The sequence below is a fragment of the Sciurus carolinensis genome, unplaced genomic scaffold (assembly GCF_902686445.1).
Source record: "Sciurus carolinensis unplaced genomic scaffold, mSciCar1.2, whole genome shotgun sequence".
NCBI classification, from domain to species: domain Eukaryota; kingdom Metazoa; phylum Chordata; class Mammalia; order Rodentia; family Sciuridae; genus Sciurus; species Sciurus carolinensis.
This window is the reverse complement of record NW_025920137.1, coordinates 662,554-688,484: the sequence shown is the minus strand read 5'-3', so window position 1 is coordinate 688,484 and position 25,931 is coordinate 662,554. Positions and strand designations below refer to the sequence as shown.

Sequence of the window (25,931 nt, the reverse complement as noted above, 5' to 3'; positions counted from 1 at the left end):
GAGACAAACCCAAATTTATATACCCATTAGGTATTTGTCAAAGATGCCAAAATATATGTTGGATAAAAGACAGCCTTTTTAATAAATGGTGTTAGGAAAACTGGATATTCCAATGTAGAAAAATGAATTTAGATCCCCAGTTTTTCATCCCACACAAAAGTCAAATCAAAATAGTTCAAAAACTTAGCAATTAGAGCAGAAACCTTGAAAGTGCTCTAAGAAAACATACAGTCAACATTCCAAGATATGGGTTCAGTCCCTGATGTCCTCAGTGAGACACCTAAAGTTCAAGAAATAAAACCAAGAATCAATAGATGGGATGCCATCAAATTATAAACCTTCTGACCAGCAAAGGAAATAATTAGAAGAGTGAAGAGTAAGCCTAAGGAATGGGAAAAAATCTTTGCTGGCTACTTCTTGGACAGGAGACTAATATACTAAAAAATATAAAGAACTCAAAAATATCAGTGAAAAATAACAAGTAGTTCAATCAGTAAATGGGCAAAAGAATGAAACAGAAACTTCTCAAAAGAAGAAACACAAAGAACCAACAAAGTATGAAAAACCTTCAGCATCTCTAGCAATTAGGGAAATGCAAATTAAAATACACTTAGATCTCATCTCACTCCAGTCAGAATGGCAATTATCAAGAACATGAATAATGATAAATGCTGGTGAGGATGGTGGGGGGAAGGTACACTGTTACATTGTTTGGATAGCAAACTAGTACAACCATTCTGGAAAGCAATGTGGAGATTACTCAAAAAACTAGGAATGGAATCAACATGTGACACAGCTATCCCACTCCTCCTTGTATATCCGAAAGATCTAAAATCAGCATACCATAGCAATACACTTCAGTGTTTATAGTAGAATACAGTGGCCAAACTATTGAACCTGTCTAGATATTCATCGGTGGATGAATGGATTAATAAAATGTGATAAATATACACAATGGAGTTTTACTCAGCCCTAAAAAAAGAATGAAAGAATGGCATTTGCCAGCAAAGTGATGGAAAAGGGCAAAATCATGCTAAGGGAAGTAAACCAGACTGAGAAAACTAAAGGTTAAATGTTTTCTTTCATATGTGGAAGTTAGAGCAAAATAAGGGAAAGAAGACAGTGGGGGAAGGGGTCAGAGTTCATAAAGTTACAGTAAAGAATAGTAAAGTAAACGTAGGAGAATGAGAGGAAGGAAGGAAAAGGGGAAGATAAATGGAATGAAATTAACAAAATCACACTATGACCATATATAAAGATACCAAAGGGAATGTCACTTTCATGCTTATGTAAAAGAAAGGACGTTTAATAGAGAAGAGAGGGAGGCTAGCAGGAAGGAAGCAAGTGAGGAAAAGAGGGGGAAAGGGCCTTGAATTCAACTTCCTTGCAGGTAAGATTTAGTCAAAATGAACCAAATACTACATATAATTATGGTACTCTAATAAATATATCTTAAAAAGAAGGAGTATATTAAGGCACATGGGACTTTATCCGACATGAATAGCTCAAATTTTAATCACATATATGACAGCTAAACTGGTCAGAGCAGAAACATATCTTAAATGCAGACTGAAGCAGTATCATGAAATACAACATTTTATAAAACATGTAACAAGTTTCCTGATATTTTCAAAGTGATTCAGCTTATGTTATAACATAAAATGCCCAAATTAACAACTATGTTAGTGAGTTAACTTCACTCACCTTCCATTACTACATTCAGAAATGATATTGAGCATCCATTAGAAGTCAACATTTGCAATAAAGAATTTTAGCCATAAAGGCCATCACTTAACTTTAGGATGAGATAGTCTTTTGTTTTAAATCTAAATAATGTAGTCATACATAGCATAACAATTCTTTAATAGACAACACACTGGATATATAACAGTGGAAACATAAGAGTATACTTCAGGGTAGACATCTTCAGTGAGTGTGAGTACAAGCATATGTTTGCATAATGATGAAATTACTAAACAATGCCGTTGTTCTCAGATCTTATCCCAATCATTAAGTGAAACATGACTACATATATTAAATTATACAAATATCATAATTAATGCTGAAATAAGAAGTTTGAAACTTTACTGAGGATTACTTTACCTCAATTAACTTATTTCTTGCAGCACTCAGTTCCATATCTCTTGTTTTAAGAGAGATTTCAAGTTGTGTTTTTATTTCCCTTTCTTTATTATAATCTTCTTCTTTTTCTCTTAACTTGGTCTTAATTTTATTTAAAAAATATTCAGCATTACTTCTCCTCTTCTCCTCTTCTTGTAGGTCACAGCTGCAGTTCAATAGGTTATCTTAAAATTCATTTTGTTAGAAAGTGAAAAGTTCATTTTGTGATCTGGCTCTTCATATGTTAATTTATCATTCTAATCAAAAATTCTGTGTTCTCAAATACATTTCCCTTCTTGTTTTCATATTTTATTTTCTTCTTCAATCTTTCTCAAAGGGGATATATGTATATATAGATATAGAAGATTTAGACACAGAAAGGTAATAAAGAACATTCCATTAGTGGTTAAGAGTCTGTTATAAATAACTCTGGTAGAAATTATGCAAAAAGAATTTTGAGATGATTCTGTTAATTGACAAGTTGAAACTTAACTTTCAGGCAAAGTCATGTTTCCTCCTCAATTCTAAATAAAATTTAAAGATGTTTAAAAAATGTATTTTTTTACAAATCAGTTTATAAGTTTACTAGAAATAAGGTTTTATCTTCATGAAACACTGAACATATTCCTAGCAATGATTCACAATGTAAGATATCGCACCTTTTTATATTGTTTTCACACAATACGTATCAGCACATTAATATAACCCAAGGCTAGTCCACGGAGTCTAATTCCTATTATTACACTTTTAGTTATTTCTTTCTGGGTGACACTTTCAACTGATCTTGTTGACTATTATGTACTTTATAAACAACTTACAAATCACCCTTGGAATAAGAAAGGACCTTATATTTAATCCAAAAATAAAGAGTAAAATGTCCTTTTACCAGAGAAATTTGAACTAATTTTATTTATTTATGAGAAAAGGTGAATAAGCTAGTCTGTAATCACTTTTTCAATTCATAATTTCTTTCATGGGTCCTCAGAATAAAACAGTACCTGGGGATATAGCTCAGTAGTAGCACACCAACCCACTTGAACAAGATCCTGGGTTTTGATCCCAGACACCAGAAGAAAAAAAATATGTAATTTTTCAAAACATGTTCTTGGTTGAAGAAAATGCCCATTTAATCTCTCCTGGAACTGTAAATTAACATAAACTTTCTAGAGTACAATTTAGAAATCCTGATCAAATACTTTTTAAAAAATCTCTCTACTTTAATCAAATAATTCTATTTTGAAGAATGTAGTAAAAATAAACATATAGAAAACGATTTCTATAAATGAGGCTTCTTGAAGCAATGATTGCAATACAAATGTTTTTTAAAAGAATGAAAGACAACCCAAAACTTCATTTCTTACAAAATACTGAGATTCCTGTAAAGTGAGCTTCTATGTAGCCAGTAACATTATGATTGGAGAGAATATGCATTTAATTAGTAGAAGCAATCATTTCTACTGACTTGTTATTATGTCCAAGATTTTCACACTCCACATAAATAAGAAATTTACTCCCTTATGAAATGCCAAAAGGTAAGTCAGGAAATACATTATATCCCCTACATATCTGTAGTTAAAACAAAAAATCATTCAAACATTCCTCTAAGTTTAGGATATTGTACCTCAAATTAAAGAGTTTTTGTTTCCACTCTGCTTTTTTATGCTCTAGCTTGCATTTCACTCTCATTGCTTCTAATAGCTTCATCTCTAGTCCACAAACTTTATCTTCCATTTTTGCAAGTTCTTCTGTAAGTAGTAAACACTGTGAACAGTGACATTTTTTATGTTCTTTTCTTTGAGAGGAAATAACTGCATCCTCAATTTTGGATAGACTAACAGAATCTATATGAGGGAAAAAATAAGATAGAAGTAAAATATTTGAATATTTTTCATATAGGAATGACTTACATTTTCACATGCACTCATTCCTGCACTGAACAAATTCATGCAGTCTGCCTACAATTTCAGGCATATTATATATTATATAGGTAGACAAACCTATCAGACCCATGTTCTTCTTTAGCTTAAAGTGTAGAGGAGAAGACCAAAAAAAATGCATAATGTAAGGAAACAGTTTTGTAATCACATAATGGAATCAAATCTACAGAAAGATTTCCCTGAGGAAAATGTGGTTCCCCAGAGAAATGAAGAATGATTAGGAAGTAGCTGGGTAGAGGGTGAAGAAGAGCATTCCAGTCAACATACAGCATGCACTGAATGAAGCTCTATTACAGTCTGCTTCTGGTCAAGATGGAGTAACACGTACTCACCTGAAATACCCAAACCCAAACAGGCAAAATACATTAAATACCAATTTTCAAGACAGTGGACTTCAGACAATGAGGACAATGTTCCCCGGAAGACAGGAAACAAATGATGTAAGCTTTGCAAGTGTGTCATCTCCCTGTTGTGAGAAAGCTTCCAGCCCTGACTCAAGGAGAACAAGCAGTAGAGTCTATCAGCCTCCCTGAGCTGAGATGATGGGGCTGAGATTCTGGTAAAACCAAGGCACAGAGAGATCTCAGGATAGAGCAGGAGAGGAGAAAGCAGTACAGAGAAAGAATCCTGGAGATCTTCAGAGGGACCCTTTTGAATATTTAGAAGACCAGTGGACAACAAACCCTTGAGTGCCAAGAAGCAACTTGAGATCAAAGGCAAAAGCACTGCAAAGCATTGGAGGAAACTGCCTTCGGTTCACAGAGTGCCAGGAAGTGTGTCTCTTCCTACAAGTCAGTGTGGAATATCCGATATTTCACAGGACATGGGAAGAGTCATCAACAAGTCCCAGTAGTGGAGAATTCATAACCAGTTGATCACCTGACAAATCATAAAAACAAGACTGGGAAGAATCAAGCTCATTACCAGTACCCTAACTGAATTCCAAAATAAAATTCAAAAGGAGAATAGGAGGCATGAAAGATATACTTTAAAAAGAAACACAAATTACACTTGTAGGGAGGAAAACTGACAGAAATCAAAGAGCACAATGACAGGTAAGCCCAACTACATTAACCATTGAACAAAACAGGTTTGAACTCTGTGGGTTGTCTTATACAAGGATTTGTTTGTTATTTGAGGAAATTAGAAACAATTTGAAACAACTCAGAGAAGTCAGGAAATGTCATAGTACATAACTACACTACTCTAGTAATTTTGTAGTCACTTCAAGGTGAACTCAAGTGTTACAAGCATCTGCTTAAAAGGTCACCTGAGTTGATCAACTCCATGGGAGCAGTTTACCTCCAGTAAATTGACTATCACTGTAAGCAGTGATCTCTCACAGTTTTTTATACTCCCCCCACAACACCTTTAACATACAGACCTATAGTGAAAAGGAAAAAAAAAAAAAAAAAAAAACTAAATGGTATGGGCACCAAACAGGCCCATAGACAAGTGGTACAGAATAAAAGACACAGAGACAAACCCACATAAATAAAATTATCCCATACTAGACAAAGGTGCCAAAAACATTCATTGGAGGAAAGATAGCCTCTTCAACAAATGGTGCTGGGAAAAAATTGAAAGCCATGTGTAACAAAATGAAATTAAACCTTTTACCTCTCACCCTTCATGAAACTCAACTCAAAGTTGATCAAAATCTTAGACACTAGAACAGAGACCCTGCGACTACTAGAAGAAAAAGTAGGCCCAATCTTCAACATGTTGGCCTAGGATCTGACTTCCTTCACAAGATCCCCAAAGGTGTAAGAAGTTAAATCAAGAATCAATAAACAGGACATGTTCAAACTATAAAGATTCTTACCAGCAAAAGAAACAATCAATAATGTGAAGAGAGAGACTACAGATGGAGAGAAAATCTTTACTACATACACCTCAGATGAAGCCTGAATCTCTAGGACATATACACAACACAAAAAAATAAATATCAACACCATTCCAAATGTAGATAAAATGAAAGCATGCCTTCTTAAAACCAGAACAAGATAGGGATGCCATTTAACCACTTCTGTTCAACTGAGTCCATGTCACTCTAGCCAGAGCTATTAGGCAAAAGAGAGTAAGTAAAGGGATACACACAGGAAAGAAGAGCTAAAACTAGGTCTGCTGGATGAGGACTTGAAAGACCCAAAAGCAATACACCAGAGAAAATTCTAGAACTCCTGAACAAATTTAGCAGTGTAGAGGCATACAAAATTAACACCCATAAATCAATTTTATAAGAGTAAACTGAAACAATTCATGGACAATAAGGCAGAACACCAGAAGGTTCTCAAAACAATCCTACATAAAAAGATGAAGTTGAAAATAAGACACGCATGTGAAAAGTAAATATCAACAAAGTAGACAAGCAAATGTCAATAAGTAGTGACTCTAAATTTAAAAATAAAGCAAAAGGACATGAGGAAATACATCCCTGTCTACCCTTCACACTGAATGTAATGGGCTTGATTCAATTAAAGGCATTAAGTGAAATAGTGAGTGAAAAAAATCAAGAGCCAACTGTATTTTGTCTGCAGGAAATACACATCACAGGCAAAGAGACTCACAGAATGAAAGGATGGAAAATGGTATTTCCTTTTCATATAAATGCAAGCCAAAAGCAAGGAGAGGTAGGTATTCTCATGTTTATCATATAGACTCTCAATTCTCATGTAGACTTCAAGTCACAATTAGCGAGAGATGACAAAGAATATCACTATCTATTGGTAAAAGGAATAGGCCAAAAACAATGTTTAATCACTGTCAAGATTTACACCTTGAACATCAATGCCCCAAATTTCATTAAACAAAAACTACTGAAAGTAAAGTGACAGATAGGCCATGTAACATAAGTATGAGTGACTTCAATATACTGCTCTCAACAATAACTATGACATCCAGACGAAAATTCAACAGCCACTATGGAGTTCAACTGTATGTTTGATCAAAAGGACTGTACAGATGTCTATGCAATACTTCCTCAGAGAACAGTAGAATGATCATTATTTTCAGAGAATCTTCCCTAAAGCAGACTCGAATTAGGTCGTAAAAGCTACTCTTAGCAAATAAACAAAAGCAATTAAAGTAATTCCTTGCACATTATCAGATCACAATAAAGAACATTTCAAACTCACACCAAGAAACACTACAATCCCTTAGACAGTGAGAAATGCACTTTTGCATGAAAATGTGTCAGCAAAGAAATTCGGGGAAGCATTAAGAGTCCCTTCGAATCAACTGAAAAGAGAAACAAATCCCAGAATCTATGGGATACACCGTAAGCAGCACTAAGAAGGAAATTTATAAATATGGTTACCTTACTTATTAATCAGAGGAAACTCAAATAAATCACCTGTAGATGAATTTCAAGGACTCAGGGAAACAAGAACAATCCAATGCCAAACCCAGCAGAAAGAAAGGATAAATAGTAGTGCCAAATTTATGAACTAGAAAAACAATGACTAACACCAACGATAAATGAAACAAGGAACTGGGTCTTTGAAAAGATAAACAAGATTAAGAATCCTTGAACCAAACTAAACAAGGAAAAGAGAGAAAAGATACAATTGAATAAAGTTACAGACAAATAAAAAAGTGGATCTTATAATAGACACCATTCTGAAATCCAGCAGATCACCAGGGACTATTTTGAAAAGATAAATGCCAATAAATGGAAAATCCAGAGGCCTATTCAGATAAATCACATCATAAAAACTAGCAAATGGAAGGAAAATTGAAAATTTTCTAGACAGATATGATCTACAAAAACTGAATCAGGAGGAAAGAGGAAATTTAAAGAGAGCAAAAGCATACCATTGAACTGAAAGAGGAATGAAAAGTTTCCTACAAACAACAGCCCAGGAACACACACATTCATGGCTGCATTTTGCCAGACATTCAAAAGAGAACTAATACTGATGCTCCTCAAAAAATTAGATGGCGATTAGAAAACAGGGAGAAAACTGACAAAAATGGCATTATGTGAAGGCAATATCCCCCATATTGGAAAACTGCCAAAGAAAAACAAGGAAAGAAACTTATTTAATAATATTCTTAAGAAGATATTTTCCCACTGGTGGAAGCCCAGGTCTCACCAGTACCGGGTGTTGCGCCAGTCCTGGCCAAGCACCAGCCTCAGGCTGAGCTCCCTGGAGTGCCCCAGAGACAACTGCAGAGGCGATTTCATGTATCACAAATGCAAGTCACAGATACAAACACTCATCTGATATAAAACACACTGAGGAACAAGACCTGAGACTCCAGGTTGTGCTGCATAGACAGTGCCAGGAACAGCCCCAGGAGAGAGGGAAGATCTGTGACTTCGAGAGGAAAACCGTAAGGCTGAACCTTGAAAAGATGCAGCCAGCACAGAGAAGGCTCTCCTTCCCCTATGGCCCTCCAGAGACTTCCAGGCCCTGGTGCCTGGACAGGAAGGTCTTTGCAGAGGTGCCAAGTGGGGGATTTGCAGTGGGGAGGTCATACTGGGCTTTCTAGTGGGCACCTTGTGGTCACAGGGTCATGATGGCCAAATCGGGAGGGCCAGAGTCTCAAGGTGACTTGATGAGAAGCAGAGGTACCAGAAGCTGCTGCTGCTGGCTGTGAGGATGAAGGATGGAGCTGTGGGCCAGGCATGCAGATGGCCTCCAGTGTGAGGAGCGGTGAGGGACTCCTTCCTCCCTCAGCCTCCAAGGAGGGCGTGGGCATACCTGCATGTGGCACTGTCTGAAGGCCAAGCCTGTGGCAAGGCCACAGCAGTGGGGCAAGCCAACCCCAAGGGACACTCAGCCTTTGCTCTTCCAAGTGGACACCATGTGGACACCCAACCCACGCACTGCCCTGGCCTCCCCTGTTGCCTCTGCTGTTGCAGGCCTCTGTGTCATTTGAACCTGGGCTGGATGGTCTGCTTCCAGCCGTGCCCACTCAGTCTCCACAACCCAGATGTGTCCACACTGTTGCTTCTCTCTCCCAGGCCAAAGAGCTCAACCTAGACAGTGTCCCATGACGTCCATTACGTATGTGTCCATGTTGCCATTTTTACGTGTCCATGCTGGTGTCTGTTGTCTGAATTACTCCCTAGAGCCTTGCATATGGAAGATGAAGCTGGGTTTTTTGGTGCTGGGGATCAAACCCAGGGCCCAGCATATGCTGGCAAACACTACACCTTGAACTCCCCAAACCTTTTTATTTTATTTTGAGACAGGTCCTCACCAAGTTGCCCAGGCTAGCCTGGGACTTGCCATCCTCATGCCTAGGCCTCCTGAGTTGTTGGGATCACAGACATAGCCACCACTGGTGGCTCATAGCTTTTAAACAAATCAAATAACTAGTGAAGTGTAAGCATCAATCTACCTACTATAAAATTATCCAGGAAGGTCAGGACGAGGGATACTAGGTCAATGTCAGTTAAATATATAAACAACTAAAGGAATTCAGCACTGGAAGGACAAACAACCCTTTTAACCAATGGCAAATGAACAGACAGTTAACTAAAGGAAAGGTATAATCAGTCAAGTCTTACATGAAAAGAGTCAATATCTTTTGCCATAAGGGACATGCAAATGAAAATTATGTTCAGATTCCCTCTTACCTAATTCAGCAAGCAATACTCAAGAATACACAAATAAACACTGATGAGGATCTCCATAATAGGAATCTGTCAGTACTCTTCATGAAGATGCATATTATTACTTCCACTACAGGAAGCAGAATGGAGGTTAATCTTCAAATTAAAAATAAAATTTCCCATGGAGCTGTTATACCACTGCCCACTGGTATTGAAAAAATACAGTCAGCATACAAACAATGGATTCTTATTGAGCTGCAGAAATGGTGCCATGTGCAGGGAAATGGAAGGAACTGGATGGGATTGTGTTAAACAATAAGCAAGACGCAGAAGTAAACATGTCATATGTGAAAATGGTCATCATGAAATGTGTAGGAAGACCATAAGTGGGAAGGGTGAAGAAAAAATAAGAGAAAAACGAAATGATTAGGCTATATTTTGAGACTGACATTCATCAAACTAAGTTACACATGTATAGGAGTATGACACAGAGAAACCCTCTATTCTCTAAAACAAATGTGCACTGGTATGAAACTTTGACCCTCTTAATTATTTTCAGTCAACAATTACTTAATGCTAGGATACAATATGTATTCCAAGTATCAATGAGAAGGGAAGTAAAGAAATTTTTATTAACTATCTAAATATAAAGGCATATATTTCTATGTGTTTTATACTGTATAATCATAAAATGATGTTGGTGATGTTATCTCGCACCCTGCTTCCCAGTCACTACACAATGTGAGGTGAATGATGGAAGACAAATTTTCACTCTGTGCAGAAGGTCCTCCCTCTCATACATTTATGAATCTGGCTCCTTCCCTTCTTTACAGGTCAACCTAAATGTCAGAGCTGGGATAATTTTCAATGATTCCAGAATTCCCCTCACAGACCTATCTACCTCTGAACTATATATATAGAATCTTTAAATAAAAATTGGTGAGAAGTATATTTTCTTCCACTTCTTACTTATAATGAATTTTGAGTCATTCAGAGGAATTGAGACCACACTTCTGCTATCCTTAACTCCACTATTTTTGTTGGGTTTTCATTACATCCTTTGTCCTCACTCTCTTATTCAATCTACATATTTACATTTGCTCTTTATAAAGAATACTTCCTATTTTCCATCCATCTCACCTTCAGGTTCAAATAACTACTCATTTAATTTTCACTCTAATTCGTTCCTTCCACAGTAAGGATACCCAAAATTTATTTACTCCCACCAACTTATACAAATCTCCATCCTCTACGTATGTCTCTCTCGGTGCTGCACTTATTTTCTATTGTGATCTAGTAGGGGCCTCATATTTCTGTTTAGGATCACTACCATCATTATGAGGATACGGGAGACAATAAATTTTAAAAAGGGATGGAAAACAGGTATTAAAAGACATCTTACCTTTGGGAGAGGTGATGACAGGGGAGCATCACACAAGCTCTTTTCCTTGACATGGCTTTTACTACCAGTTGAAACCATATGTTCTCTTTCACTCTCAGATATATTCTTGTGAAGCAAATCTTGATGTTTTGGGTTCCCAGGGTCGCATTTTACTTTTTCGGTAATAAACAAAGTAAAAAAAGTAGATGAAACTCTCTATTATTTCAAGGTAATAAACAGCACAAATGGGAAAGTCTTCAAAGAGATTACCATCATTCCTGGATTGCTGCAACTTTTCACACACTTCTCCTTTTCCTTCCAAGACAAACTAGGAAAGACAGAAAAAACATAAAAACATTAATGAGCAACCATGAAATACACTTTCTTGTCAGCAGCTCCCAGATCATTTTTGCAAAAAGACCACATCTTAGTCTACAATGCAATATTTAGTACATACAAAAAATTACAGATGATAACTTGCACTGCATCAGATTATAATGGAATGGTTTAGAAATCAAAAACATAACAAAACATAGAAACTACACTAACAACTCTAGATTAAATAATGCACTACTAAATGGCCAATGGCTAGCAGAAAATCAGGGATGAAAGTTTAAAATGTTTAAACGTAAATGAGGATGGGGCAAAACATATCCAAATCTCTGAGACACTCTGAAGGTGGTTCTATGCGGAAGTTCATAGCACACAATTCATTCCTTCCTACCTCCATACCCCTTCCTCTTCCTTCACTCCCATTTACCTAATATAAAGTAATAATATTCTTTCCTCTCCACCCCGCTACTGTGAATTAACATCCGCATATCAGGGAAAACTTTAAGCCTTTGGCTTTTTGCTTTTAGCTTATTTCACACAAAATGATATTCTCCAGCTCCATTCATTTACCAGCAAATCCCAAAATTCTATTCTTATTAAAACTGAGTAATACTCCATGGTACATGCATGAGTGTGTCTGTGTGTTTGTGTGTATGTATGTAGTGTATGTGTGTGTGTGTGTGCGTGTGTGTGTGTGTGTGTGTGTTTGTTATATAAAACACAATTTCTCTATCCATTCATCTGTAGAGGGGCACCTAGTTTCGTTCCATAACTTAGCTATTGTGTGTTGAGTTACTATAAACATTGATGTGACTGTGTCACTCTAGTATGCTGATTTTAAGCACCATGAGAATAAGTCCAGGAGTGGGATAACTGGGTCCAGTGCTGGTTCCATTTCAAGGTTTCTAAGGAATCTTCAAAGTGCTTTCCATAATGCTACACCAATTTGCTTTTCCACCAGCAGGACAATAATTCTCCACATCCTTCTCAACATGTATTGTTGCCTGTATTCTTGATAACTGTCATTTAAAGTGAAGCACGTGTGGCACAACAGTACAGGAATTCACACTATACTATACCTACAGTGAAGGAAAAAAAAAAAAAAAAAAAAAAAAAACAGAATGGTATGTGCACCAAATAGGCCCATAGATCCATGATACAGAATAGAAGACACAGAGACAAACACACATAAATAAAATTATCCCATACTAGACAAAGGTGCCAAAAACATTCATTAGAGGAAAGATAGCCTCTTCAACAAATGGTACTAGGAAAAAATTGAAAGCCATGTGTAAAAAAATGAAATTAAACCTTTATCTCTCAGCCTTCATGAAACTCAACTCAAAGTCGATCAAAGTCTTAGACACTAGAACAGAGACCCTGCGACTACTAGAAGAAAAAGTAGGCCCAATCTTCAACATGTTGGCCTAGGATCTGACTTCCTTCACAAGACTCCTAAAGGTATAAGAAGTTAAATCAAGAATCAATAAACAGGACATGTTCAAACTATAGAGCTTCTCCTCAGCAAAAGAAACAATCAATAATGAGAAGAGAGAGCCTACAAATGGAAAGAAAATCTTTACCACATGCACGTAAGATAAAGTCTGAATGTCTAGGACATATAAACAACTCAAAAACTTAGTATCAACAAACCAATGCCAAACCCAGTAGAATGCAGAAAAAATGAAAGCATGCCTTCTAAAAACTGGAACAAGATAGGGATGCCCTTTAACCACCTCTGTTCACCTGAGTCCATGTCACCCTAGCCAGAGCTATTAGGTAAAGTAGCAAGAAAAGGGATACATACAGGAAAGAAGAGCTAAAACTAGGTCTGTTAGATGAGGAAATGATTGGATACATGAACGATCCAAAAGCAATGCACCAGAGAAAATTCTAAGACTCCTGAACAAATTTAGCAGTGTAGAGGCATACAAAATTAACACCCATAAATCAATTTTATAAGAGTAAACTGAAACAATTCATGGACAATAAGGCAGAACACCAGAAGGTTCTCAAAACAATCCTACATAAAAAGATGAAGATGAAAATAAGACACGCATGTGAAAAGTAAATATCAATAAAGTAGACGAGCAAACGTCAATAAGTAGTGACTCTAAATTTAAAAATAAAGTAAAAGGACATGAGGAAATACATCCCTGTCTACTCTTCACACTGAATGTAATGGGCTTGATTCTTCAATTAAAGGCATTAAGTGAAATAGTGAGTGAAAAAAATCAAGAGCCAACTGTATCTTGTCTGCAGGAAATACACATCACAGGCAAAGAGACTCACAGAATGAAAGGATGGAAAATGGTATTTCCTTTTCATATAAATGGAAGTCAAAAGCAAGGAGATATAGGTATTCTCATGTTTATTAAAGTAGACTTCAAGCCACAATTAGCCAGAGATGACAAAGAATATCAGTAACTATTGGTTAAAGGAATAGGCCAAAAAGAATGTTTAATCACGTAAACATTTACACCTTGAATATCAGTGCCCCACATTTAATGAAACAAAAACTACTGAAAGTAAAGGGACAGACAGACCATGTAACATAAGTATGAGTGACTTCAATATAGCACTCTCAACAATACCTTAGGTCTTCCAGAGAAAATATTCAACAGTCACTACAGAATTCAACTGTACGTTTGATCAAAAGGACTGTACAGATAGATGTCCATGCAATACTTCCTCAGAGAACAGTAGAATAATCATTATTTTCAGAGAATCTCCCCTAAAGCAGACTCAAATTAGGTCATAAAAGCTATTCTTAGCAAATACACAAAAACAATTAAAGGATTTCCTTGCATAATATCAGATCACAATAAAGATCATCTCAAATCCACACCAAGAACAGGACAGAAAAAGTACAATCCCTTAGACAGTGAGAAATGCACTTTTGCATGAAAATGTGTCAGCAAAGAAATTTCAGGGAAGCATTTAATGTCCCTTCAAATCAATTGAAAAAAGAAACAAATCCCAGAATCTGTGGGATACAATGAAAGCAGCACTACTAAGGAAATTTGTAAATACGGTTACCTTACTTATAAAGTAGAGGAAACTCAAATAAATCACCTGTAGATGAATTACAAGGAATTAGGGAAACAAGAACAAACCAATGCCAAAACCAGTAGAATGAAAGAAAGGATAAATAGTAGTGCCAAATTTATGAACTAGAAAAACAATGACTAATACCAACGATAAATGAAATAAGGAGCTGGGTCTTTGAAAAGATAAACAAGATTAAGTATCCTTGAACCAAACTAAACAAGGAAAAGAGAGAAAAGATACAAGTGAATAAAGTTACAGACAAAAAAAAAAAGGTGGATCTTATAATAGACACCATTCTGAAATCCAGCAGACTATTTTGAAAAGTTAAATACCAATAAAGGGGAAATCCAGAGGCCTATTGGGATAAATTACATCATAAAAACTAGCAAATGGAAAGAAAATTGAAAATTTTTTAGACAGATATGATCTACAAAAATTGAATCAGGAGGAAAGAGGAAATTTAAAGAGAGCAAAAGCATGCCATTGTACTGAAAGAGGAATGAAAAGGTTCCTACAAACAACAGCCCAGGACCACACACATTCATGCCTACATTTTGCCAAAGCCTCAAAAGAAAACTAATACTGATGCTCCTCCCTCAAAAAATACATGGCGATTACAAAACAGGGAGAAAACGGACAAAAATGGCATTATATGAAGGCAATGTCATCCTCATAGCAAAACTTCCAAAAAAAAAAAAAAAAAAAAAACAAGGAAACAAACACGTAATAATATTCTTAAGATATTTTCAAATGTGCTCATGCAACACCTGAAAATAATTTCAACATTGCATTTAAATGATCATACACCATCATAAAATTGGTTTAATTCCAAAAATTCAAAGACAATTCAACACATGCAAACTAACAGATGTAGTATATCACACAGAGGAATCATGAAAAGAACCTCATGATCATTGCAACTGATGTATAAAAAGCATTTGACAAAATTCAAAGTTACTCCATGAGAAAAGTCTTAAGAAGCTAAAAGCAGCAGAAACTTGTTATAGTATTACAAAGGCTATGTATGCCAAACCCAAACCCAGGGGCACACTTAATGGTGAAAAATCTACAGCATTTCCTCTAAAATCTGAAACAAGTAAAACATGTGCATGCTCATCTCTCCTATACAAAATAGTGCTGAAATTTTAATCAGAGCAATTAGACAAGGGAAGCATATACAAGGTAAGAAGTCAAATTATCCCTATTTACTGATTACTGACACTCTTTGAAGGAAGATCCCACAGGCTGTAACAGAAAAATTTTAAGATATGGTCAACAAATTTGGCAAAGTAGCAGAAAACAAAATCAACACGTATCGATAATATTTCCATACAACAAAAGCAATCCCACTGAGGGCTGGATTTGGGCTCAGTGGTAGAGCACTAACTTGGCGTCTGTGAGGCACCAGGTTCAATTCTCAGTACCATATAAACATAAATAAGAAAAATAAAGGTATTCGATACATTTACAACTAAACAATTTAAAAGAACACAATTCCACTGAAAAGGAAATCAGGATAACTGCCACTCATAATAGATGCAAAAGAAAAAAATACACAGGAAGAAAGAAATCCAAGCAGTTGACAAAAATATTTAAGTAAAATTGCAGAATGATGAAAAAAAATTGAAGGAGACAGAGAGGCTTCATATATTAATGAAAAGGCTACCTTAATATGGGGAAGATAGCCAAGTAGAGAAAGTGGTTCACAGATTTTATGCAATCCCTATCAAACCTCCAACGATATCATTCATGCAACTGGAAAAATTATTCTGAAATCCATATGGATGAAAAACAGACCAAAAATACACAAAGAAAACCTGAGACATAAGAGCAAAGCAGAGGTCATCACAATACTCAATTTCAAAACATAAGACACAGCAATCATCAGGAAAACAGCAGGATAACAGAACTAAATCCGAAACACAAAACAGAATTCATGGAAGATACAGAGAAGAACCCACCTGGAAGTCATCTGATATTTGGACACAAGTGCCAAAAATATATGTATGGGAAAAGTCAACTTCTTTTTTTGATAAGTGCTGGCAGCAAAGGAAGTGATAAAGAGCATGAATAAAGAATCCACAACATAGGAGGAAATATTTGTCCACTACTCCTCTGAGAGGGCATTAAAAACAAGAATGTATATAGAACTCCAAACACTTAGCATCAAATACAATTAATCCAATTAATAAGAACATGACAGACATACCTTAAGAGAAGAAACACACATGGTCAAATATACATGAAGAAAATGTTCAAAGTATCTAGTAGTCAAGGAATGCAAGTGAAAACTGCAGAGTTTTCTTCTCTTCACAGAAAGAATGGAAATCATCAAGAATATTCATAATAAATATAGGTGAGGATGTGGAGGGAAAGGTACACTCACACATTGTTGGTGGAACCACATATTAGTGCAAACATTCTGGCAAGGCATATGGAAATTCCTCAAAAACTAGGAATGGAACCACCATGTGATCTAGCAATTCCTATCCCGGGTACATATTCACAAGCTGTAAAATCAGGAGATCAACAGGGATACAATTACATCAATGTCTGTAGCAACACAAATCAGAGTGGTCAAGATATATTGAAAGGATCATAAATTGGGTATACAAACAGAAAAAAGTGTAAGTCTGTCTTAAGAAATGAAATAATGCCATTTGCCAATGAATGCATAGAAGGAGAATATCTTACAAAATAAAATAAGTCATATGAGAAAACTGAGATTTCAAATGTTTTCTCACATAGGTGGAAGCTAAAGCAAACAAAGTGGAATGAATTAGGGATGGATATGATTAAATTCAATAGGAGATTAATAAAATGGAAAGAGCTTCATGGGGAGGTAGGAAGGTTAAGGAAGGGGAGGGAATTTGGAAGGAATCTGACAGTATTACTCTTCATGTATGGAAATATATAATAGAAAATCCACCTTTTATGTATAGCTATTAATTAAAAATAAATAAATGAGTGGAAAATAGATCAATACAGTAGAAGAAGGTGAGGGGTGAGAGATGAGGGAAAGGAATGGGAGGAACCAGAGACTGAAATGGTATAAAAAACATACATTTATGATTATATCAGTATGAACCTCACTATTATGTACACGTTTAATGCAATGCAGGAGCAAAAGCAAAGTCTCAAGAAAGTGGATGTCATATGTAGAAGAATGGAAGTAGATCTCTATTTCCCCACACGAAGAAGACAACACAAAAGGGTTAACAAACCTACATATGAGAACAGAAACCTACAACTATTTGAAAGAAATCTGGGAAAACATCTCAGCATATAGACATGGGAGATGGCTTTAGGAAGAAAAATATTACTGCTGAAGAAATAACAGCACAAAGAGATAAACAGGAGTGCATCAAAATAAAGCCTTCTGAAGAGCAAAGGAAACAACTAAAAGAGTGATGAGACAGTGTATACCATGGGAGACAATGCATGCCAGTTAATTTTTGACACAGGATTAGCATACTAAATATATAAACAACTAAAGGAACTCAGCACTGGAAGGACAAACAACCCTTTTAACCAATGGAAAATGAACAGAGTTACCTAAAGGAAAGGTATAATCGGTCAACTCTTACATGAAAAGAGACAATATTTTTGGCCATAAGGGACATGAAAGTCAAAATTATGTTGAGATTCCATCTTATGCAATTCTGTAAGCAATACTCAAGAATTGAGTAAACTCAAATGAGGATGTGTGTAATAGGAATCAGTACTTTTCATGAGGATGTATATTATTTCTTCCAGTACAGGAAACAGAATGGAGGTTACACTTCCAATTAAAAATAAAATTTCCCATGGACGGTTATACCACTGCCCACTACTAATGAAAAAATACAGTAGGCATACAAACAATTGATTATGATTCAGTCATAGAAATGGTGCCATGTGCAGGGAAATGGAAGGAACTGGACAGGATTCTGTTAAACAAAATAAGCCAGACTCAGAAGTAAACGTGTCATATGTGAAAATGGTCATCATGAAATGTGTGGAAAGACCATGAGTGTGAAGGGTGACAAAAAAATTGGAAACAAGAGAAAAAGTAAGGCTATATTTTGAGATTGACATTCATCAAACTAAGTTACACATGTATAGGAGTATGACACAGAGAAACCCTCTATCCTCTATAACAAATGTGCACTGGTACGAAACTTTGACCCTCTTAATTATTTTCAGTCAACAATTACTTAGCGCTAGGATACAATATGTATTCCAAGTATCAATGAGAATGGAAGCAAAGAAATTTTTATTAAGCATCTAAAAATGTAGGCATATATTTCTATGTGTTTTATACTGTATAATCTAAAATGATGTTGGTGATGTTATCTCGCACCCTGCTTCCCAGTCACTTCACATTGTTAGGTGAACGATGGAAGACAAATTTTCACTCTGTGAAGAAGGTCCCCCTCTTATACATTTATGAATCTGGCTCCTTCCTTTCCTTTACCTGTCAACTTAATTGTCAGAGCTGGGATAATTTTCAATGATTCCAGAATTCCCCTCACAGACCTATCTACCTCTGAACTATATATATAGAATCGTTAAATATAAAATAAGTGAGAAGTATATTTTCTTCCACTTCTTACTTATAATGAATTTTGAGTCATTCAGAGGAATTGAGACCACACTTCTGCTATCCTTAACTCCACTATTTTTGTTGGGTTTTCATTACATCCTTTGTCCTCACTCTCTTATTCAATCTACATATTTACATTTGCTCTTTATAAAGAATACTTCCTATTTTCCGTCCATCTCACCTTCAGGTTCAACTAACTACTCAATTAATTTTCACTCTAATTCGTTCCTTCCACAGTAAGGATACCCAAAATTTATTTACTCCCACCAACTTATACAAATCTCCATCCTCTACGTATGTCTCTCTTGGTGTTGCACTTATTTTCTATTGTGATCTAGTAGGGGCCTCATATTTCTGTTTAGGATCACTACCATCATTATGAGGATACGGGAGACAATAAATTTTAAAAAGGGATGGAAAACAGGTATTAAAAGACACCTTACCTTTGGGAGAGGTGATGACAGGGGAGCATCACACAAGCTCTTTTCCTTGACATGGCTTTTACTACCAGTTGAAACCATATGTTCTCTTTCACTCTCAGATATATTCTTGTGAAGCAAATCTTGATGTTTTGGGTTCCCAGGGTCGCATTTTACTTTTTCGGTAATAAACAAAGTAAAAAAAGTAGATGAAACTCTCTATTATTTCAAGGTAATAAACAGCACAAATGGGAAAGTCTTCAAAGAGATTACCATCATTCCTGGATTGCTGCAACTTTTCACACACTTCTCCTTTTCCTTCCAAGACAAACTAGGAGAGACAGAAAAAACATAAAAACATTAATGAGCAATCATGAAATACACTTTCTTGTCAGCAGCTCCCAGATCATTTTTGCAAAAAGACCACATCTTAGTCTACAATGCAACACTTAGTACATACAAAAAATTACAGATGATAACTTGCACTGCATCAGATTATAATGGAATGATTTAGAAATCAACAACATAATAAAACATAGAAACTGCACTAACAACTCTAGATTAAATAATGCACTACACTAAATGGCCAATGGCTAGCAGAAAATCAGGGATGAAAGTTTAAAATGTTTAAACGTAAATGAGGATAGGGGCAAAACATATTCAAATCTCTGAGATACTATGAAGGTGGTTCTAAGAGAAGTTCATAGCACTCACCACATTCATTAAAAGAATAGAAAGTCAACTAATAACCTAACATTACATCTCAAGGCCCAGGAAAGAGAAAAACAAATCAACACTAAAATTAGAAAAGGACTGGAAATCATTACAATCAGAGCCAACTTCAATGAAAGTGAAACAAAGTTTAAAAACAACTGATGATTAAAAATTGTTCATTAAAACAAACATGTTACTTGATAAAACTTTACCCCTAAATAAACCAAGAATGAAGGAAAAAAATCAAATTCCTACAATTTGTGAAGGAAACGAAATATCACCACAGAATACACGGAAATTCAGATGATAAACAGAAACATTTTTGAAAACATATACTCCAATAAAATAGAAATCATGAATACATTGACAATTTTCTAGAGAAAGATTACCTACTTAATCTGAGCCTTTGGGTCACACAACATTTTAGCACATCAATATCAAGCAATAAAATTGAACATACTATCAAAAGCCTGCCAACAAAAACAACCCAAGACCCACAAAATCTCAGACAAGTACAATTAGACATTCAAAGAGGAACTAACATCAATCCTCCTCAAACTATTCTATGAAAAATTAAAGGAGGGTACCTTCCAAAGTCATTCTGTGAACTTAGTATCACCATGATTTGAAAACCAAACAAACACACCAAGGAAAAAAACGTCAGGCCAAAAATCCTGAGAACATCAAAGCAAAAATTCTGAATATTAAAATGATAGCAAAACATGATCAAGTGGGTTTTTTCACAGGGATGCAAGGTTGGTTCAACATACACACATCAATACATGTAATTCACCACATCAGTATACATAAGACAAGAATCACGTGATTATCTCAATAGATACAGCAAAAGCATTTGAAAAAATAAAGATTCAAAACATAAGAAAACACAGAGATAGAAGGAATATATGTGAACATTGTAAAAGCTATTCATACTAAATCTTACTCCAACATCATTCTTTTTTTTGTTGTTGTTCTCATTAGTTGTATATGACAGTAGAATGCCTTTATACATTTTGACTGATCATATATAAATGGAGGGTAAGTTATAATTTTTCTGATTTTACATATTGTAGGATCACTTAGGTCACGCAGTCAGATATGTATATGAGGTAAATAATGCCTGTTTCAGTCTAGTATGCTATCTACATCCATACCCCTTCCTCCTCCTTCACGCCATTTTACCTAATATAAAGTAATAATATTTCTTTCCTCTCCACCCCCCTACTGTGAATTAACATCCGCATATCAGGGAAAAAGCCTTTGGCTTTTTGCTTTTAGCTTATTTCACACAAAATGATATTCTCCAGCTCCATCTATTTACCAGCAAATCCCAAAATTCTATTCTTATTAAAGCTGAGTAATACTCCATGGTATATGCACGAGTGTATCTGTGTGTTTGTGTGTATGTATGTAGTGTGTGTGTGTGTGTGTGTGTGTGTGTGTGTATGTTTGTTATATAAAACACAATTTCTCTATCCATTCATCTGTAGAGGGGCACCTACAGATGAATGAAGTTTCGTTCCATAACTTAGCTATTGTGAGTTGAGTTACTATAAACATTGATGTGACTGTGTCACTCTAGTATGCTGATTTGAAGCACCATGAGAATAAGCCCAGGAGTGGGATAACTGGGTCAAGTGCTGGTTCCATTTCAGGGTTTCTGAGGAATCTTCAGAGTACTTCCCATAATGCTGCACCAATTTGCTTTTCCACCAGCAGGACAATAATTCTCCACATCCTTCTCAACATGTATTGTTGCCTGTATTCTTGATAACTGCCATTTAAAGTGAAGCACGCGAGGCGTTTCAAGATGGTGGACTAGAGGGTGGCTGCATTTCATGTTGCTCTAGGACTCAGGATTCATAAGAGGAGATATTGAGAGACTTGGGACCAACTCAAAGCAGCCGGGTGAGTCTCTCCCGTTGGGGAGGCATCCCGGATGGAGCGGTAGTCCCAGAACGCAGGGAACTTTGTGAAGTAAAGCTGCCCGACGAGACTCCCCTCCCCTCGCTGCAGCAGTGAACTCGGACAACTGGGAGCATCGTAGAGGAGGCCGCTCAGCACAACGCTTGGTTTCAGAGCAACCACTGGGGCTCCGGGCGGCTACCCAGAGGAGAAGCTGTGTGGTGAGCTGTTTGGACTCAGAACAACTGCTCCTGAACACCGGGAGGCTGGCCGGAGGAGGAGGAGGAGGAGGAGGAGCGCGGCGGGTCGTTTGGACTCAGAATGACTGCACCAGGGCTACGGGCAGCGGCCCAAAGGAGGAGGTGAGTGGTGAGTTGTCTGGACTCAAAGCGACCATTCCTGAACACCGAGGGGCTGCCCGGAGGAGCGCAGTCATCGCTTGGTCTCGGAGCAGCCGCACCAGAGTTCCAGGCGGCTGCCAGGAGGAGGCATGTGGTGGGTCACTTGGACTCAGTGCAACCGCTCCTGAACACCCAGGGGGGTTGCCCGGAGGAGGAGGAGGAATGGGGCGGGTCACTTGGACCTGGAGTGACTGCTCAGGACTACGGGCGATTGGCAGGAGGAGGAGGTGCGCAGTAAGTTGCTTGGACTCCTAGTGATCATACCGGAACACCGGGTGGCTGTCCAGAGGAAAAGGCGTGTGGCGGGTCGCTGGGACTCGGAGTAACTATACGGGCCTTCAGGTGGCTGCTCAGAGGAGGGGCCGCATAGCCAGGTGATTAGGTGCAGAGCAGGGTCCCAGTACCTAGGCGGTTTCTTGGTGGAAGAGCCGCACAGAGACACGCCTAGGGGCGGAGCAAAGTTTCTAGGACTGCTGAGAGATTCTCTGAGGAGAGGCAGCCTAAGAAGACTCGTCTGCGAAGGGTGAGGCTCCCAGGCCCAGGAGATAGGCCCGGCCCCTGGGAACGTTGGAGAAGAAGGCAGCCAGCCCAGGTGGTAGTTGTAGATTGAGGGGAAACTCTAGGAGGAGAACTGACCAGCGAGACCTCCCCACCGGATGAGTCTTCCCTGCCGGGTGAGGTTTTCCAACAACGGTAAAACCAGAGACACAGGCACAAACAGGCCTTGCCTCAGCCCGCAGCCTAGTTCCCTTTTGGCTTACCAATGGTCAACAAGTGGAGGCATCTCTGCCCACTAGCAGGGAATATACCCCACCTGAAGGCCACCACCCCTAGAGGCAGCTTCCTTGTAGAGCACCGCATTATCAACTTTCTCCAAACTTCAGGATACTGAAGGTTAAGAAGGGATATACTAGAAATCTTCAGGGACATTATAAGTCAATAGAGGAAATCTGCAATATCTTAATGACCCACTGATTCCTGAACAATATGAGAAAACAAGGGAAGAAAATGCCCCAAACAAATCTAGATGTTACATCAATAAAATCCAATGACAGCATGGCAGAAAAAGTGACAGAAAGGGAGTTCAGAATGTACATAATTAAAACAATCAGGGAAGCAAAGGATGAGATGAAAGAGCAAATGCAGGCATTGAATGATGACATGAAGGAGCAAATGCAGGCACTGAATGATCGCACCAATCAACAGTTAAAAAACCAAATACAGGAAGCAAGAGATCATTTCAATAAAGACTTAGAGATACTGGGAAAAAGGACAAACAGAAATCCTTGAAATGAAGGAAACAATAAACCAAATTAAGAACTCCATAGAAAGCATAACCAATAGGATAGAACACCTGGAAGACAGAACTTCAGATATTGAAGACAAAATATTTAACCTTGAAAACAAACTTGGCCAGAGAAGATGGTAAGAACACATGAACAGAATCTCCAAGAACTATGGGATATCATGAAAAGGCCAAATTTAAGAATTATCGGGAATGAGAAAGGCTTAGAGAAACAAACCAAAGGAATGAACAATCTATTCAATGAAATAATATCAGAAAATTTCCCAAATCTGAAGAATGAAATGGAAAACCAAGTACAAGAGGCTTATAGGACTCCAAATACACAAAATTACAACAGATCCACACCAAGGCACATTATAATGAACATACCTAACACACAAAATAAAGACAGAATTTTAAAGGTTGTGAGAGAAAAGAACCAAATTACATTCAGGGAGAAACCAATATGGATATCAGCAGACTTTTCAATCCAGACCCCAAAAGCTAGAAGGGCCTGGAACAACATTTTTCAAGCCCAGAAAGAAAATGGATGCCAACCAAGAATCTTATACCCAGCAAAACTTACGTTCAGATGTGACGACGAAATAACATCCTTCCAAGATCAACGAAAGCTAAAGGAATTTACAAAAAGAAAGCTGGCATTACAGAACATTCTCAGCAAAATATTTCATGAGGAAGAGATGAAAAACAAAGAAGCAAATCAGCAAAGGGAGGAATTATCCTAAAGGAATTGTCAAATAAAGGAGGAACCAAGTCATGTCAAAAACTAAATAAATAAGTAAACTTTAAAAAATGAACCAAATGACCGGGAATACAAATCATATCTTAATAATAACCCTGAATGTTAATGGCCTGAATTCATCAATCAAAAGACATAGACTGGCAGATTGGATTAAAAAGAAAGCTCCAACAATATGTTGCCTGCAAGAGACTCACCTCATAGAAAAAGATACCCATAGACTAATGGTGAAAGGATGGGGAAAAACATACCATGCACATGGACACAGCAAAAAAGCTGGAGTATCCATCCTCATTTCAGATAATGTGGACTTCAAGCCAAAGTTAGTTAGAAGGCATAAAGAAGGACATTTCATACTGCTTAAGGGAAGTATACATCAGCAAGACATAACAATCATAAACATCTATGCCCCCAATAGTGGCTCATCCATGTATGTCAAACAAATCCTTCTCAATATCAGAAAAAAAAAGATCATAACACAATAATACTAGGTGATTTTAACACACCTCTCTCACCACTGGACAGATTTTCCTAACAAAAATTGAACAAAGAAACCATAGATCACAATAACACAATCAATAATTTAGACTTAACAGACATTTATAGAATATACCATCCAACCAAGAGCGAATACACTTTGTTCTTAGCAGCACATGAATCCTTCTCTAAAATAGACCGTACATTATGCCACAAAGCTAATGTTAGCAAATACAAGAAGATAGAGACACTACCTTGCATTCTATCCACATCATAATGGATTAAAGTTTGAAATAAATGAAAGAGTTAAAAAAAGAAACTACTCCAATACCTGGAGATTAAACAATATGCTATTATATGATGAATGGATAACAGAAGATATTAGGAAGGAAATTAAAAAATTCTTAGAGGTAAATGAGAACAAAGAAACATCATATCAAAATCTCTGGAACACTATGAAAGCAGTACTTAGAGGAAAATTTATTTCCTGGAGCACATTTAATAAAAGAAGTAAAACTCAACAAATAAACAACCTAACACTACAGCTCAAAGTCCTAGAAAAAGAAGAACAGACCAACACCAAAAGTAGTAGAAGACAGGAAATAGTTAAACGCAGAGCTGAAATCAACAAAATTGAAACAAAAGAAACAATACAAAAAATTGACAAAATAAATAGTTGGTTCTTCGAAAAAATAAACAAAAATGATAAACCTTTAAACACACTAACAAAGAGAAGACGAGAGAAAACCCAAACCACTAAAATTCGGAATCAATAAGGAAATATCACGACAGACACGATTGAAATACAAAAGATAATTAGAAGCTATATTGAAAATCTATACTCCAACAAAATAGAAAATTTCAGACATTAACAGGTTTCTAGAGACATATGAATTGCCTAAGCTGAATGAGGAGGACACACACAATTTAAATAGACCAATTTCAGTAATGAAATAGAAGAAGTCATCAAAAGCCTACCAACAAAGAAAAGTCCGG

General features: G+C 36.8%; 1 protein-coding gene across 1 annotated transcript in view; it reads right to left on the bottom strand.

Moving 5' to 3' along the window:
- The window catches only part of LOC124974196 (putative coiled-coil domain-containing protein 144C), a 68,135-nt gene that overhangs the window by 16,878 nt on the left and 25,326 nt on the right, over positions 1 to 25,931 (bottom strand). The window contains exons 3-6 of the mRNA XM_047537648.1: positions 19,667 to 19,724; positions 19,418 to 19,569; positions 11,276 to 11,333; positions 11,027 to 11,178 (exon numbers count right to left, since the gene is read on the bottom strand). Of these exons, the coding sequence (XP_047393604.1) occupies positions 11,027 to 11,178; positions 11,276 to 11,333; positions 19,418 to 19,569; positions 19,667 to 19,724 (420 nt within the window). The remainder of the gene's footprint in view (positions 1 to 11,026; positions 11,179 to 11,275; positions 11,334 to 19,417; positions 19,570 to 19,666; positions 19,725 to 25,931) is intronic.